At 43.5% G+C, this 17,984-nt stretch overlaps 1 protein-coding gene across 1 annotated transcript in view; it reads left to right on the top strand.

Annotated features, from left to right (window-relative positions):
* The window catches only part of synr (BH3-only protein sayonara), a 93,735-nt gene extending 75,971 nt beyond the window's left edge, over positions 1 to 17,764 (top strand). The window contains exons 9-13 of the mRNA XM_076173067.1: positions 11,333 to 11,446; positions 11,921 to 12,025; positions 14,050 to 14,178; positions 15,268 to 15,373; positions 17,547 to 17,764. Of these exons, the coding sequence (XP_076029182.1) occupies positions 11,333 to 11,446; positions 11,921 to 12,025; positions 14,050 to 14,178; positions 15,268 to 15,373; positions 17,547 to 17,722 (630 nt within the window). The 3' untranslated portion in view covers positions 17,723 to 17,764. The remainder of the gene's footprint in view (positions 1 to 11,332; positions 11,447 to 11,920; positions 12,026 to 14,049; positions 14,179 to 15,267; positions 15,374 to 17,546) is intronic.
* Positions 17,765 to 17,984: the final 220 nt, after the last annotated feature.

Raw genomic sequence — 17,984 nt, 5'->3', positions numbered from 1 at the left:
TGTTGGTTAGGAGTCTGTGGAGAAGGCAAACCCCCTTACTGGTTTGGGACTGAAGAGTGGTGGTGGGGGGGAGGAAAAGATATTGCCAGCTGGCCTCTGGGAGTGAGAGGGAGCTGTGAGGTCGGGGTAGCTGGGACAAGGAGTGAAAGAGAAGAGAGTTCCTGCCTGTTAGGAGAGGATGTGGAAAGCTTACAGTTCTTTTGAACTTGGTGGAGATTTTCTTTACAAATGTTGCTGACAGTTGATCACTTTGTGTGTCATTCCCCCTACCTTGCTGATTAATTTATTTTTTCAATGTGCATTCTTCCATGGTATTGACTTTAACAGCAAAGAACATTTTCTTTCTCTGATAAATATTGGCCAAGTTGGAGCGAACTGACTCTACCTCCAGTTCCCGAGAGGGGAAAAGGATCACATGTTCAGGAGTTCGGAGAGGGAGAGAGCCTAGAGAACCCAGAAAGCTAGATCTAATCAGATCAGTCGCCGGGAGTAAGAGGGAGTTGGTAATAGCGATGAGGTGGTACTGGGAGTAGGTAGGATGTTCTCCACACAAGAGACAGAAGAGACAGGGCATGTTTGACAGTCAACTGCTGGCTGAAGGGCGGGTACAGGAGTGCTCGTTGAGAGGACGGGGGAAGGAGCGGAAAGGGAAAACAGGGAGGGAGGGATAGTGTGAAGAAAAGAGACAAGATATCTCCTTTCTTTCCAATTTAACTCGAATGCTTGCACACGCTTCCACGGTCAGCATCATCTCGCGTGGCGCTACCTTCGTACTGGTCCAGTGTCTCTCGCCAGGACTGGCTGGGTGGCTGCCCTCAGGCTCTTGTTGGGCAACTGAGGGCCTTTCCCTCCATTTACCCAAAGCAGACTTGGTTACCGATCACGCCACTGCATTTTCAAGTGACCAATTCATGTATATTTTATCACTTCTTTCTCTTTGGCCCAGCTTTCTTCTCATTTATGTCTCTTTCTCTCTAAAGTTATACAGCTGAGGGAATGATACACGAGGAAGAATGAAATAGCAAATGGGAAGACTAGAATAGAACACACACACGTCAACACTCGCAGACACACGTGAACACACCCATACGCACGAACACACGCACGCATACGCGCGCGCGCACACACAAGCACACATACACGCGCGCGTGCGGCTGGACGGCGCAGTGGTAGCGTTCCCAACTCCTAACTCAGCGGTCCAAGTTCGAATCACGCCCAGGGCTGAAATAATTTCAGTATCGCTGCGCTACGAGCCGTTACTCCAACTCTCGTGAGCAGGGAGTTGTGTGTGTGTGTGTGTGTGTGTGTGTGTGTGTGTGTGTGTGTGTGTGTGTGTGTGTGTGTGTGTGTGTGTGTGTGTGTGTGTGTGTGTGTGTGTGTGTGTGTGTGCGTGTATGTGTGTGTGTGTGTGTGTGTGTGTGTGTGTGTGTGTGTGTGTGTGTGTGTGTGTGTGTGTGTGTGTGTGTGTGTGTGTGTGTGTGTGTGTGTGTGTGTGTGTGTGTGTACGCGCGCGTGTCAGGTCACAGCATTTCCCATAGATCGGTCATACATGAGCTCTGAGCTCTCATCGGGAGGGTAGTAGCTGTCGATCACAAGTCCAACACGTGATCCAAGACCATGGTGAATTACACACACACACATACATAGATACACACACACACACACACACACACACACACACACACGCACACACACACACACGGCTCGATAGCGTGGTTGGTAAAGTTCCTGGCTGCCACTACGGAGGTCCGGGTTCGAATCCCGTCCAGGGCCGAACTAATTTCAGTATCACTGCGCTGCGAGTCGTTACTCCAACTCTCGTGGGCGGGGAGTTGGGTTGTGTGTGCGTGTAAGGTCACAGCATTACCCATAGGTCGGTCATATATGAGCTCTGAGCTCTCTAATGGGAGGGAAATAGCTGTCGATCACGAGTCCAACACGTGATCCAAGACCATGGTGAATCACACATACACACAAAAGACCGTTTTTCATTCTGTTCCACTTCACTCTGCCTAAAGTTCTATCTGTATACCAAAGGCTTCTTCCCCCTCATAAGGGAGGTAACCAGTCAAGGCATACACCTAATACCACCTATCCCACTCCCATCCGTCATCCATTTGATTCCTTGTTATCTAAGTTTCTCATTGATGAAGGGTCATCCCTACCTCCCGCCCGCTGCTCGGGTCAGGAACAACACATCCACAGCAGTACCTCCCCACCTCTTCATTTACATGGTGATCCCTCTCCTCGTCCCTCAGGCGAAAATAGGGAAAACGAGGAGAGATCATTTCGTGCCGCATCAATTTACCATCCATTCATGACCATTCTCTGATCATCTCTTGCCCTCTCCTTTCCTTCCTCAGACATTCCCCATTTTACTCAAGGTCTCCTTCACCCCATGCATCCATTCATTTCATTATCGGTCTTTCCCTCAAGTTCTCTCCATCCACCTCTGCCTTCTACGTTCTTTTTGATAGTTTTTCCTTACTATTTCCATGTCCTCAAACTATCATAATATTCTTTCATCAGTCTTATCTGCCAGCTCTCCTCATCACCTCCTCATTTCTCACTCTATCCATCTTCATAACACCCACCATACTTCTCAACACTTTATGTTAGACACTGCTTCTGACCCATGTCAGTGGACAAGATGCAAGGATTACCCGTCATCCAAGAGGTACCAAGATAAGAGGTAGAGAAGAGGATAGAGGGGAGTGGAGTATGTAGGGGATGGAGTGGGTGGAAGTGGTTTCTACGCCTTTGTTTTTTGGCTACCTCCCGTGTAAGGGGGGAAAAGCCTTTGGTATATGTATGTACATTTAAACTCATCCTGTCTGCCTTCCTTAAACTCCAAGTCTCTGTCTCATACAGTGTCACTGGTATCTATCTCCAAATAAATACCTCTCATGACACTTTTCATTCCCCAAGACTTTTACTCGTTTCCCACACTCTTCAGTTCACCTCCACCCTTAAATGTGACAATGAATACTTAAAAATATCCACTTCCTCTAAGCTCTCTTCTCTAATATTTATCTCTAACTTTCAGCCATCTTCACCCCTTGTACATCTCATCACCTTGCTTTTACCCACATTAACTTTCAACTTCCTCCTATCACATGCCATCCTAAACTCCGCCACTAACTGGCTTAGATTATCCTTTGATCGTGCCACAAGAGCAGTGTCATCAGCAAACAATAACTGGCTCATCTCCCACTTCCCTCCTGTCTCTCTAACCATCTTCAATCCTCTGCTGATCACCCTCGCATCTACCTCCCGTACTACCCAATCCATGTACACATTGAACAGCCATGCCAACATAATGCAACCCTGACGCAATCCCAGACCTTCATCTCAAACCACTCACTCTCACCATTTCTAACCCCAGCACAAGTTCTACTACTTATGTTAAAACTTGAATACCCTTAGAAGCTTTACCTTTTATCCCATATCTGCAATACTTCCCACAATGCCTTTATGTATGTCCTGTTATTAGTTTTCTCTACAAAAATATACTTGTCTTTTCCAAAAATGTTTTGCAAATCTGACTTACTACAAAAATTTTATCAACGCACCCTCTACCTTTACTAAACCTATACTGTTCTTCAATTACTTCCTCTGCTCCTCTCCTAATCCTCTCAATCAATACCCTTGTATATGCCTTCCTAATATATTCAAAGAAATGTCCCCTTTTCTTTTGTACAGCGGAACTATACAAGCACTCTTCCAGTTCTCCGGTACAATCCTTTCCCGTTGGCACACATTAAACAACTTTACTAGCCAATCCACCATAACCGTTCTTCCTTTTGCCAGACGTTTCTCACTACATTTATGCAATCCAGGTCCCTTACCAGCTTTCATCATTTTCAATACTGTTTGTACCTCATCTATTCCTACATCGCTGTCATTTTCCTGTCCCATCACAGTCATTTTCTAAGCTTATCCCAGCACCACAAACCTCCCAAACTTCCACAACATTTAACAACTCTCTGAAATACTCTACCCATCTTCTACTCACTGCCTTCACTTTCACTAAGATATCTATCTTCACCCTTTACCTTTTCCTCTATACCTTCATTTCCTTCCAGTTCTTTTTATTCTGTTGTATTTATCTGTCTTTAATTTCTTTGTTTTATTTTATTTGTTTATTAACATATTTATTTACTCATTTATTTTGTGTGTCAAACTCATACTACGTAAAAACATGGTGGGAAGACTCACTATAGGTCACGCTGCGCGTTTTCCCATTTGGTAACAAGTGACCCCACTCCTCTTCCCTGAACTCATACTGATTTTCTCTGCCCGTCTACCCAACCAAGAGAAGCCATGAATCAGCGCCGACGGATCTGACTTTGGTGTGTACCAGACCAGCCAAATCTCAACTCCGTTGCTGAGGCCAGTGCTGAGACCAGTGCTGAGGCCAGTGCTGTTGCTGAAGCTGAGGCTGCACTCTGCTTGGCTATTCCTCACTGCATCACTCTTTTCTCTCTCTTTTCCTCTCTTTTTAACCTGTCTCTGTGTCTTTTTTCTTGCATCCTATGTTGTCCTTAATGTTGGTTACTAAAAGGAATTCGTAAATGACAGTGGGATACATGACATCCTCCTACAAATATTTTAATGTATGTTCGATGTCTAAATTTCAGAAAAAAATGCAGGGGCTGTGTCACAGTCACGCCCTGGAAGTCAGTTCTGCTTAATTTGTCGATTGAAAACAAAATTGTTGCATGTAGAGACCCTCTCATTTTCAAAAAATTATATTTTACTTACCATTTTTAAATGTTTGTGATCCAACTGAACGATAGAGCTTGACTTGACATAGGCCCTAAACGTAGAATTAAGTATCTTTTAAGTTAGCCAACAGTTGATACAGTGAAGGCATTGCATGAGGTGTCTTTCCTTCTGGCAGCTGCTCAGTACCACATATCAATGATCGCTCCGCTAACTGGATCTGCAAACTCATTCTGCTGCCAAACCGCTTCGATGTGAACTGTCCTCACGTTTTTTAGATCTTACTTGTGGCTGTAGAGATGCCCCTTTGTAGGACGACTTGACGCCATAGTTCTGACGCCATGTCGTTCGCCATTCAAAGGTTTTCTTCAATCTCTTGTATCCGATTTCTGGTTGTGACGCGCTACATTTCGACTGCTCGTGGAGACAACAGAGTGAGTTTGCTGATCCGATTCAGTTACATGTGGGAGCCTTTCCTTCCCAATTCTTTTTCAAAAAATATTTTTTCAGTAAAAAAAGAAAAACGTTGCATTTTATGAAGTAAAAATAATCTGTCACGGGACGTATGTGTTGATGTGTCTTGCAACTGCCATCAAGTCACCTGGAGGAGCTCTTCCACTGCTAAACCTTTTCCAATATACAAAGCAAGTGAAAAGGATATAATTTACTTGTCATACACTGACCAGTTTTCTTTTGTTGTCCGGTCCTCCTTCACCTGTGTTGTGGCTCTTCCCTCCATCGCGCCCACTCCCTTTCAAGGTAATGTGATGCTTGTGTGGCTTTTCAAACAAAACAAATAATTGCATTCTGTTTATATTTATTTTTGAGTATTTTTTTTTATTCAGTGTGTACTCCGTTTCTCTTGTTTCCTGGCACATGATTGTATGGGGTCAAGCACTTGCACAGTCTGGAAGGTGAGACTAAAGACAATATATAGGAAGTAAGGTTCTAAGCAGTGTATAAGATGTAAGAATCTAGGTAATGTATAGCTTATAAAAGTGTGAATTCATAAGATTTTATTCACCTTTTTATCCATGTTTCAAATGATGACGGTGAGGCAAAAAAAAAAAAAAAATATCAATGTAGAGTGACCCCGGAAAGAAAGGAATGTCAAGTTCCAGGATAGGAAAAGGACCTTGATACTTCCTTTCTGAAAGACTTCAAGTCATAGACAGGTGAAAAAACATCGCGTGGAAGAGTCACACTTATGGGAACTGCGCAGAAGAAAAGTGAAACGTTCTAGAAAATCTAGCGTTTCGTAGCCTGAAGTGGAAGGAGACACATAGTTATCAATTCAGAAGAACAATGGCTTTGAAAATAGTGATGGAAAAGTGATAAAGAACGACACGTAGATGAGGTGGAAAGCTTTCAACTTCCACTTTCTTGGAAGTGGTGATTGAGGCGAGTCACTCTAGACATACAATCTGTTCTTCATACAAGGATGAATGAGTCCCTTATCTAGAGTCACCAGCTGGGTTTAAATCAGGGAAATATGAAGGCGATACAGAACACGTAGTAATTGATGAAATTGGACAAATCTAGATTTAAGAAGGAAATAAAAACGAACTGCTTAACCAACAGAGTGTTTAATGAATGGGATAGACTTAATAACCATTAGTGAGCTCCGAAACAATGTTATGGGTAGGTATGATAAGTATGATAAGTAGGTATGATAAGTATGGAGCTGCCAAGTGTAAGCCTTATGGTCTCATGTTCTCAGGTTTTTATCTAATTTCGTTAAAACTGTTCTAGTAAGAGTTGAGATACGAATTCTACGGTTGAGTTTACTACTATAGGATAGATTGAGAATGTTTCTGGTCTTTCGCACCCGAATTGCTAAGTAACTACAGTATCTTGATTAACCTTTTCCACCCAAGCGATTAGTTTGATAACTTGGTTTTTGCCGGCGCCAGGTGGTGGTTGTATTCAGTTTTAGTGGACTAAGCCTCTTAACCGCAAAATATTAGGAAACTATCTCGATCAATGATTACACCAAATTACTTGCATGTGTCTGTCTTTCAAATCACAAGTTTGTTCTTCTCCAAACTGTGGTAGTGATATCTGAAGGAACACTTGCCTTCTCACTCAAACGTGCTCTCCTGCATGATCAGCACGTTTGTGAGTGGCACGTTCGTCTAACCCACTCGACTACAGACTAACGATCATGCATGACCACAACCTTTGACCATGCATGATCACGACATTCCACCTCGTAGGTGCTCTTAAGAACCCGCGATGGAGGAGTGCACGGCGATCTCTCTCTGGCCCTCGTCATTCAAGGGCGTCTGTAAATGAAGTTCCTCGTCTGGAGTACCTGTCCATACGTTACTCACGCGTTGCTCACACGTTATTCACTCCCCTTCAGCACGGTGATACATTTTATAAACTTTGCCCTGGCCAAGTACAGGGGATTTGGATGAGACGAGGGAAAGGCCCGACTCTCGTGAGGGAAAAGTTTCCCGGCTCGATCGAGAGCTCTTGCTTTGTCTTGCCTTGCTCTGCGCTCATTCGGCCCTCCAACTCGGTGGTCTACTTCCAGTGGATTTGTCCGGCTTAGAACAGCCGATTTCGTACAGCTGAAGGAGTGATCCTCGGTCTGAAAGGGATCTCGATCGAGCGGGACAGCCGTTGGGATGATATCTGCCCCCGTCAGCTGCCAAGACTCGTTTCACAAGTATCGGCTTTTCGCCCTACGCCATCCACGACGACATGACGTCGTGCTCTATAACTATAGGTATATGTGGATGCTTTCACACGTCACGACCACGTGTGAAAGCGTCCATAGACACCCATGGTATTTGAGAGCACGACGTCGTATGGACGGCGCATGGGGAAGGTGCCTAAGATCGTCTTCGCCGGACCGAACCGTGAAAAGCACGTCACCGTGCTGAAAGGGGTTAATGTATTAGGTATTAGATAGACGATGTGTTCAACTTACTCCCGTGTCATCAAGTCAGTCGTCGAAAATATCCCATAGGATACGCAGGAATGCAATGGGAGATATCTAAAGGCTGTACGGAAAGTGTAGCTTTCCCCGCACAAACTATAATTTTTTATTTATTTGTTATGGCTTCCCCGGATGTCCAAGGACGTATGCAGGGTTTATTCCGGGGTTTATTTGCAATATAAATATAGCATCATATCCTGCATATATCATCTTTGCGTGTGATCCTCGCCTCTCCATCCCCATCCCCATCCCCACTGTGATTGGGGTACTGAACTAAAAAGTACATATGATTGGTGGACGTCAGCCACCAGGTAACTCTTCTTCCTCCACCAAATAGATGCAATGGGGGAAGCGGATCAATGGGCTGAGGCTTGCCCACAGTGATCTACAAGAAATTATTTTAAGAGAACAGGAACCTAAGGAAAGTGACACATAAATTATCCAGCAGTGTGATGCACTGTGTAGGTTTTTCAAGCAAACGTCACACGAATTCGACAAACGAGATCTCACTTTGCCTTCGAGTGGCTCTCAATTGATCAAGACCCAGTTCAGACCAGGGCTTGAGCTACAATTTTTTTTTTTTTTTTTTTTTTTTTTTTTTTTTTTTTTTTTTTTTGACAAAGCAATACCAGACAATGCATCACGTTGCTGGAAATACCGATACTAATTAAACATCAAGATCGGTTTTGTGATGGTAGAAAGAAGGATTGCAGACGTAGTTTTAGTAGTAGCGGTAGAGGAGTTAGCTGCAGATCTTAATTAATCTATATATTTATATATTTATTTATCTATTCATTAAATTTATCCATTTATCTATCCAATTTTTGTAACATGAAAGTGTTTTATACACAGTATTTTCTACAAATGACTTAATGCTGATTAAATAAGTCTTTAACTCAGATGCAAGTGTATACCCTCGTGTGCTTTAGTAAATGTACTTAGTAGGTATTGGGTCATTCAAAGGGGGTTAGCGTTTCCTCCCCCTAAAAAAAGAATCTTACTGGTGCCATGCCACTCCCATAGAAATTGATACCCAACAGTGAAGTCAATCCAACGATGTCAGTGGTCCAATTTAGTTCACACACTCCTTTTGTCTTACCTTTTCTACACCTGCCTTCAACCTTTCCTTTATTAACTCTACAGCTTCCTCTCACATTCACTTTCCTGTGATGAAGTCGAGTGATGGAGACGCGGGGCGGTGATTCCTGAAAACCTCTAGTAATGAACCCCACTCACAGGCTGTATAGAATGGAAGGTAGTTTTCCACAGGGAACTCTGTTTAGCAAATGAGCAGTTAATTCAGGATCTATTCTCCTCACTCCAACGAGGGAAGTGGCTATAAAAAGTGTCTTATGCATAATCCGCCACACAAGTCCCTGAATAGGCAGCCACCTTCTAGCGGAGTCCCACTCAACATCCCTCATTTGCGGTTAAGATGAGTGAGACAGCTCAACAAACCAAACAGATGGTGAAGGGACAGAACTCCAGCCTTCTCGGAATTATCAAATTCTTTCTGCTATTACCCTATCCCACCTTGGTGCACCCCCCCCACCTCCCACAACAAAACGATGCCCCTTCACCTCTTTCTCTTCATATATTGACCCTGTTTGACCCAATAAGGCGTCTTGCCTTCCCCTCATTACCATCGTCAACAATTGGGGGTGCTGAGGTATGCATCGCTTCACACGCCATCACCAACTCCACTGGTTTCTCCGAGCAAGTTCCCATGCAGCCACCCTTACTATTCCATACCCTAGTCCAACCTAGTGTGCTAGCTGTGGGAAGAATTTTGCAGCAGCATCCTTACTCGGCACAGTGTACCTCTTTTGAACACAGAGTCTAAGATTCATGATGGTTCACTCTGGAATCATCACTGGCGCATTCTATTAATAATCCCACCCCTGGAACCCTACCAAACGTTGCCACGGACACTACTCAAGGGCCCACCACACAACCCTTACTCCCTCAAGTACTCCCTATCCCTTCATGTGAGCAACTCCAACAGCAAAACCTTCCCTTCATGTGACCAATTCCAACCGCAAAACCTTCCCTTCCTCCCCATCCACTTTACTGCTCATAATAAAACGAACCAATTTCCCACTTGAAGCTGTGGATCCTACTGCACAATATATGGAAAAAACATAATTCGAGGACGAAGGCTTTATTGATTTCAATACAACGTTTCACTCGTTGAAGATTTGTCGGATACTTGAAAAGGCTCCAACGAACGAGACGTTTTACTACAATCAATAAAGGCTTCGTCCTCAAACGGTGGTTTCTATCTCTGTCAAAGTTCTCTGTAGTTAACATCTTTAAACAGCACCACGCCTATTTCCTTTCCACCACAGATGCGCCATCAAAGTATTCTCATCGTAGAGACAAAGAGTAACACCCTATCCTTCCTAAATGTTGTAGCTTGCACTGCATCGAACTACGTGATTCGGGTTGAAGTACGCCCCAACTTAGCGTAGATCTCAGGCTTGAAATTCACAGAAGAACTCCCTAATGAAAACAAAACAAAAGCACCTAACTCCCCCTGCATTCACTCGTCATCAGTCATATCCTAATCAGCTAAACACCAAACCCAACTGAAGTAAGCTGTTACAGGTCAGCCTTTCCTTAACATATCTAAATCCTCCTTTCCCCACGCCTTCACCCATACCTTTCCCCTTCCTAAACATCAGCACGTGGACACAGAGATGAGAAGTTGCCTACCCACACCTACAACCCGTTCCGTGTTAATTATCACCCACTGAATGGATGTTTCCTGTAGGATCTTCCAACCCGTCATTAGACTACCAACTTAAGATAAACCACCAACCCCACCCATTCTCCCACAAACTAATACACAGCTTATACTGACAACTGTATTCCATCATCATGAACACAGATGCACTCGATATAACGATGGAGTTGTTGTGGACTCAACCCAGACTGGGGAGACCAACCACTTCTCTCCCTCCGACAGTATGAACCAACAAGACACACATCTGGGCTCCCATACCTTTCCCTTCTCCTTATCTTCTCTGACACCAGTTCCATTGCACCTTAAGGTATTTCAGAAGAGCCATCACCCGTATCCCTGTCCTATCTTCACATCTTCCTCCGAAAGACAAACCTTCTCTCTGAACCTCTCACCCCAGGCGCAACCTATGACGTTGCACTCTGACACTTCTGCTGCTCAGTACTATCATGCCCCAGTGTTTACTCGATACTTCACTAAACCCACACCTACCACCTTGTTCCGTAGTTAGATTATTGCTTTCGTTTTCGGCGCGATATCGTCCTCGAGGATAAGATCGTTAGTGAACACGCAGCGACGAAATGCAGTGGGTTATTGATAGTAAACCCTTGCCAAGGCATCTGACTATAAACGAAACACTATGAGGCATTTACTAGGTCGTTTGGACCAATTGAGAAGAGACATCCACTATGTGACCTCGGAGGGGTACGAAGGACTACGCAAGGGTGGAAGCGACGGCGACCTGCGGTCCGCACCCGTAACTTGCATCTAACCCACCCTCACCCACCCATCCCCCAAGGCCCAAGCGACTAATGAATAATTCAGACAGAATGATTGTTCAGGAACTCGTGTTGAATCATTCAGAGCAAATGACTGCACGAGCATCTGCTAAATAATTCCTGCGTCTCCCCCAGCAGGCCACGGAGTATGTGTTCACCGACATGCAGAGCCCTGAGCGCCACGGACACGCCTACAGCTGCTACAGCACCACGCACAAGCGCGCCGCCGCCCTCCTCCAGTGGTTCGACACGGTACGTCAGCGGCATACTACAGTGTGCCTTTTTTTTTTTTTTATCTATTTATTTATTCATTTGTTTATACATTTACACACGTATATGTGTATGAGTGGTAAGAATGGAAATTACACGATTGGGATGAGACTTTATTCCTGACAGGTTTAGCATTATGAAGAAGCCTCATAAAGCGAAACCGGTCAGGAATAAATTCTCATTCCCAATAGCAATGGCGAAAGTTGGACGCCCCCAAGTCGTTCAACTGCGAGGGAAACAAAGAACGCAGGTTTCTGCGTAACAAGGTCGTTTAGTGAACACTACGAAGTGAAGGAGTTGGTGGTAGGGGCGGGTGGAAGTCATAGATATGAACAAAACAAAGACCTGACGGTAATCAGAATATTCAGCTTAGTCCCGACCCGGAAGATTAGCCCAACATCCGGTCCCGAACAAGTTAATTTTGACTTTAACCTCTTTTCATTTTTCGCTCGGCAGGTGATTAACTCGACCATCATGAAGGACTTGAACGGCATCAACGAGAAGGTGAAGGAGAAGACACTCGAACTCCGCCGCGAGAGAATCAGACTCATCCAGAACAAGGTGCGCACCCCACCCCCACACCAGACTCCAGAATCAACCCCCAATTACAAATCCAATCCCCCTGCCATCCCTATTCCATGTCATTCCGTACCCATCACATCACACTACCGTCCCATCCCGTCCCTTTCCATCCCATCCCACCCCCATCCCATACCAATCGGTACCCATCACATCACATCCCAGTCCCAGCCTTTCCAGTCCCCATCCCATCCCACTTTCATCCCATCACCAAGCACAATCGTTGTTGTTCTCAATGCCTGTGAGCAGGACAGGGTGCAGATGGTTTTCTCTTTTGAGAATCTCTAGAGTTCAAGCCCCTCTAGTCTTCGGGACGAAAGCGCCCCTCGGACATCTCAGCAGAGCGTCATTTGGGCTTCCTCTAGGTATCCAGTAATCTCTAGACAATTTTCTAATTTTTAGTCGAGCCTATTGAAAGGTTACCTTCTTTCAGTTTTATATTTCCTCCGAGAGAGTGAGAACAATTTGCAGTACATATGGGATTCACCTCTATCATCTTGTCCACATACTCATTTTGAACCCTTCAACACATTTGTGTGTACATATATATATATATATACATATATATATATATATATATATATATATATACATATATATATATATATATATATATATATATATATATATGCACAAGTATCACAAATCACACGTGACTACACCGATATGCTGAATACCACAGGGAAAGGAAAAATTCTTGGAATCCGAGCGCTTTCGTGATATTTGTTCACATCTTCAAGGATTACAATTGCAATCCTTGAAGATGTGAACAAATGAAATCTCATGAAAGTGCTCGGACTCCAAGAATTTTTCTTTTCACTGTGTTATTCAGCATATATATATATATATATATATATATATATATATATATATATATATATATGTATATATATACATATATATATATTTATGTATGTATATAAATACATACATATATATGTATATATATATATATATACATATATATATATATATATATATATGTATATATACATACATATATATATGTATATATATACATACATACATATATGTATATATACATATATATATAAGAGTATATATATATGTATTTATGTATTTATATATATATATATATTTATGTATTTATTTATATATATATATATATATATATATATATATATATATATATATATATATATATTGACTATATTATGACAAATAAGATTGAAGGTGAAAGAAGTAGACGAGGAGTAATGGGAGAATTTCACGCCTTAACGTTTCGACCCGCAGGGTCTTGATCACAAAGCTAACAACTCAAACGTAGCGACAATAATCCCACTAACGAAAACAGCGTTGTTTATAAGATCCCGTGTAAAAGCTGTCCCTCTTCATATTTTGGTGAATCTGGTCGCGGACTTAATAAAAGGATAAATGAACATAAAAATGACGTAAAAGCCCATAGGACATCTAACTCCATGGTAATACATGTGGATAAACATGGTCACCTTCCAGACTGGAACAACACAACCGTATTAAATAAAGGATCATCCAAGAAACTAAGGAAGACAATTGAGGCAGCATATATCAACACTAATAACAACATTAACCATAGAGAAGGCTTTATATGTTTAGCAAAAGCCACAAGCTTATTAATAATAAAAGAATACGCAAATAAAATAACAAGCTCTCCGAAGCGTCCCATAAGATGACCCGTCCGTGTATAAAATATCCTGTTACGTTTGAGTTGTTAGCTTTGTGATCAAGACCCTGCGGGTCGAAACGTTAAGACGTGAAAATCTCCCATTACTCCTCGTCTACTTCTTTCACCTTCAATCTTATTTGTCATAATATAGTCAATATATATATATATATATATATATATATATATATATATATATATATGTATATGTATATATATATCCCATCACCCCCACTCACCTTCACGTGGGAACTGTCATCAAGTCTCTGCCTCTCTCTCTTTTCTTCTCTTCTCTTCTCTTTTCTTCTCTTCTCATTTCTTCCCTTCTCTTCTTCGGCCGAAGGTGCGCGAGATCTGGGGGACGGACATCGAGCTGGAGGAGACCCTGCGGTCTTCGAAGGACACCGACATCGAGATCCTCGCCACGCAGATGCTCAACGAGAACCATGTGGCCAAGGTGGACGGCCAGGAGGTGAGTCGGGCGTGCGGTCGGGCATAACGGGCAGATAAGCAAGCAGACAGATAGATGGACAGACAGACAGATACAGAAAGACCTCCAGGTAGGCAGACAAGCAAATAGGCAGAGGGACAGATAGACAGGCAGGCAGGCAAGTAGGCATATAAGCTGACAAACGCACAGATAAGCATGTAGACAGACAAACAGGTAAGTGGACATACAAACAGACAGACGGAGAGTTAGGTAAATGGGTGCGCAGATAGGCAGACACATAGGTGTAAACAGACAGGCAAGGGGACAGAGAGACAGACGTACAGGGAAACACATATACAAACAAGAAAATGAACAGATGAACAGACAAATAGGCGCAAACAGACAAAAGGACAGACAGGGGTAGAGACAGATAAGCCAAAAGACATAGAAATAGGCAATCAGATAAGCATACAGACAGGCAGATAGTCAAACAGACAGACTTTCAGACAGACGTACAGATAAGTAAACAGGTAGGAAAGCAGGCAACCAAATGGTCAGGTAAACAGACAAATGGGAAATATGCACAAAGATGAGCAAACAGAGAGGCAGAGAGACAAAAAGGCAAACAGAGGGATAAGCAAACAGCCGAGTAGTTAGACAATCAGACTACTGCACAACCAGACAAGCAGATAGACAGACAGATAGGCAAATAGATATACATGCACACAGACAGACATACAAACATGTGAGTAGACGGACAGAGTTACAGGCGGACAGATTGGAGACTGATAGGCATATAGGCAGAGACAAACAGGTGGACATACGAGTACATACAGGCAAGTAGACAGAAAGACAGGTGGACAGGCAGCTACACAAGAGGAAAGGCAGACAGAGGAACAGAAAGACAAACAGACAGGCAGACAGAGTGAAGGACCCGCTTCAAAGAAAGTGAGGTAAAGCTATAGACTCGAGACCCCAATACTGTTGCCCTACGTTATTTCGTGCTTGCCATATGTATGTAATCATGTTTTCATAAGGTGATATACTATAACATTGTGGTATTGTGCTTTATGCGTATGCAAATATGTATATGTATATATACCACTATTCATTCTCATCTTGTTTATTCAGGAAGAGGACGGCCGGGCGAGGACGCCGCCGCCTCTGGCCAACGACGAGTTGGCGCCGATGCCTTCCAATACGGTCATCTTCGGCAAGATGTACGACCACTACCAAAGTGAGTACCACTACTGCCTACGTCAGTTGGGCCTCTCCCATTGTCCGTATCGTGACCGACAACCAAACCTGACCCACGACATATCAGGGCTGTGCAAACCTATCTTTCGTTGTCGGGTATCTAGTGTTTGTTTCCCTTGAAATCCATGCGAGCTTCCAGAGGTGTATTGATACAGCAGCAACAACGAAATGTATGTTTGCATACACCTGTGGTCTGATATGTATAGTCACTGGCCAGGTTCGGGAGTCTGCGACACTGCCGGCGTCAGCATAAAGAAATGGTATTTGTGATGAGACACCCTATTTTAGCATTCCCATTTGTGCGTTGGTGGCGTCATCGAACGCGCGCTGATTTCGCATTTACTTAACTGTAAATTCGAATCCCGCACTCCTCTCCGATTTCCAGCAGTGACTGTTAGTTACCTACCCCCCACAACAGTCCTCAAAGCGCACAATAGGGAAAAAGTGAGTGCCTCGGCCACAGCTACTCAGCGCCTCCTGGCGTATAATGCTCCTCGCCTTCACTTTTATGTGTTCTGAGGCCCCGGCTCCTGACTTGTGGAGAGAGAACGCATACCAATATTCCGCTGGCCCTATCTCACTGACGTTCTCCGAGTTCACTCACGACCTCGAGCAATGAAAAGTCATGTAATACAAACGGTCAGAAGTTCGCTACACATGATTCGGTTTAACACCACGAACTTCCCCTATCAGGTGCCTAGGACAGTGCCCCTTACAGAGGATTTTGTAGCGTTAAATTTAATAAATAGTGCCCTTGGTCCAACTAGCTGGCGGCTGAGTTCGAACTGCCGTCACCTTGACCTTCGCCGCGAGTAGCGACGCTCTAATACGCTCCGTCCAGCGTGTATCCTCGCTACATATAATAGGTTCAAAGTAAAACATCATATTGTTCATGGAGGAGGCATTCCACAACCTGGCTGCGTCAGTCTCTGAAGCAAAGCCCGACGGACTGCGCCAAAGCCCATAAAAGAAGGCTGACAAAGAGTAATCATAGTTGATAGGTGGAGATAAGTTGATTTAGGAAACATTAAAAGGTCCCACATGTTAACATATAGAAAGTGTGGGAGCCGAGCAGACCGAGACGCCAGCGTCTGGAGGCGATCATCTAGACCAGGGGTCGATAAGACCATCCAAGGGGTCGACAAATAGCCAAGGGGTCGAAAAGGGGTCAGTAGATTGCTAGGGGTTCGATATCGACCCCCAGGGGTCGTTGAAACCATCCAATGGGTCGAAGGGGGGTCATTAGATTGCTAGGGGGTCGAAAGAGGTCAGTAAATTAATATGGGCTCATAAGGCAGTCTTTAAAAATAAATGGTTAGCATGAAATTATCCTGTTCTCTTCCCATACTGAAAGAGTGAGAATAATCAACCAAACAATATCTAAACTTAAAAAAAAAACCATGTCAGTTCACTCTGAGTCGAAAATCCCCCCATTCTTTGTGTAGGGAGAATCTCGCATACACACAACCACATCGTGAATGAACTTCAAGATGACGAGCTTGTGTAATATTATTGGCTTGAATATTACTTATAGTAATGTAATAAAGAATATATAATATCACTCTTAAACCTATTGGTAAATTATAAAAGCTTATTTTAAAACACTTGTGTGTATGTATATGCGAAAGTGTCTGTATCATTATTGGAATGCCGTCACCTCGATGAAGGTTGCCATTTAGCCCTTTTATAACGGATCAAAATGATAACACTGTTGATAACTGAAATTATAATAATAATAACAATAATGATAATAATAATAATGATAATAATAAGGATAATGATAAGAACTATAATGATAATATTACTAGTATTAATAACAATAACAACACCAGTAATAATAATAAACTGACATAATTCGTGAATTAATAGTTTGGGGGTCTATAGAAAGTCTTAAACTTTACTAGGGGGTCGATGAGCTGAAAAGTTTGGGAACCCCTGATCTAGACGACTGGCGGTTCGAGTAGTGCTAGGGCTAACTTGTGACGTCAGGAAGAGCATAGTATTTTGTGCATAGCCACCTCGTACTGCGGTTAAAGACTGAAAAGTCAAATAATATTATCAGTATACACAACATAGAAAGAAATTGGTTGTATGACGTTTACATCTTTTCATATGTTTTCCCATCCATCCGCCTTCCACCCCCGGCCGAGCAGAACAACTGGAGGGCCTAGCGTCGCAGCACCAGCAGGAACTGGAGCAGTTCATGAAGGAGCAGGAAGCCACCCAACAGAAGGTCAACCAGAGCTTGCAGGAGAAGCTCATGATGCGCCGACAGCGAAGGGCACGCTTGAGGGTGGAGGAGGCCCAGATTTCCGCTCTCACCCAATAGTGCGGCTTGGACAACTTCGGCGAGCTCACGCATAGCATCATCTATTCCACCTCTCCAAAAAAAGGAAAGAATTAGTCTTATTGTAGGTGTGATTGTGTGTGTGTGTGATTGTGTGTGTGTGTGTGTGTGTGTGTGTGTGTGTGTGTGTGTGTGTGTGTGTGTGTGTGTGTGTGTGTGTGTGTGTGTGTGTGTGTGTGTGTGTGTGTGTGTGTGTGTACGTGCGCGCGTGGGGGTGTGTAGGCGTACTTGCATCTCTCTCTCT

Source organism: Oratosquilla oratoria, chromosome 33 (genome assembly GCF_046742065.1).
Source record: "Oratosquilla oratoria isolate Oo_2021 chromosome 33, ASM4674206v1, whole genome shotgun sequence".
NCBI classification, from domain to species: domain Eukaryota; kingdom Metazoa; phylum Arthropoda; class Malacostraca; order Stomatopoda; family Squillidae; genus Oratosquilla; species Oratosquilla oratoria.
The sequence above is the reverse complement of the archived record's forward strand: the minus strand, read 5'-3'. Positions and strand labels throughout refer to the sequence as shown.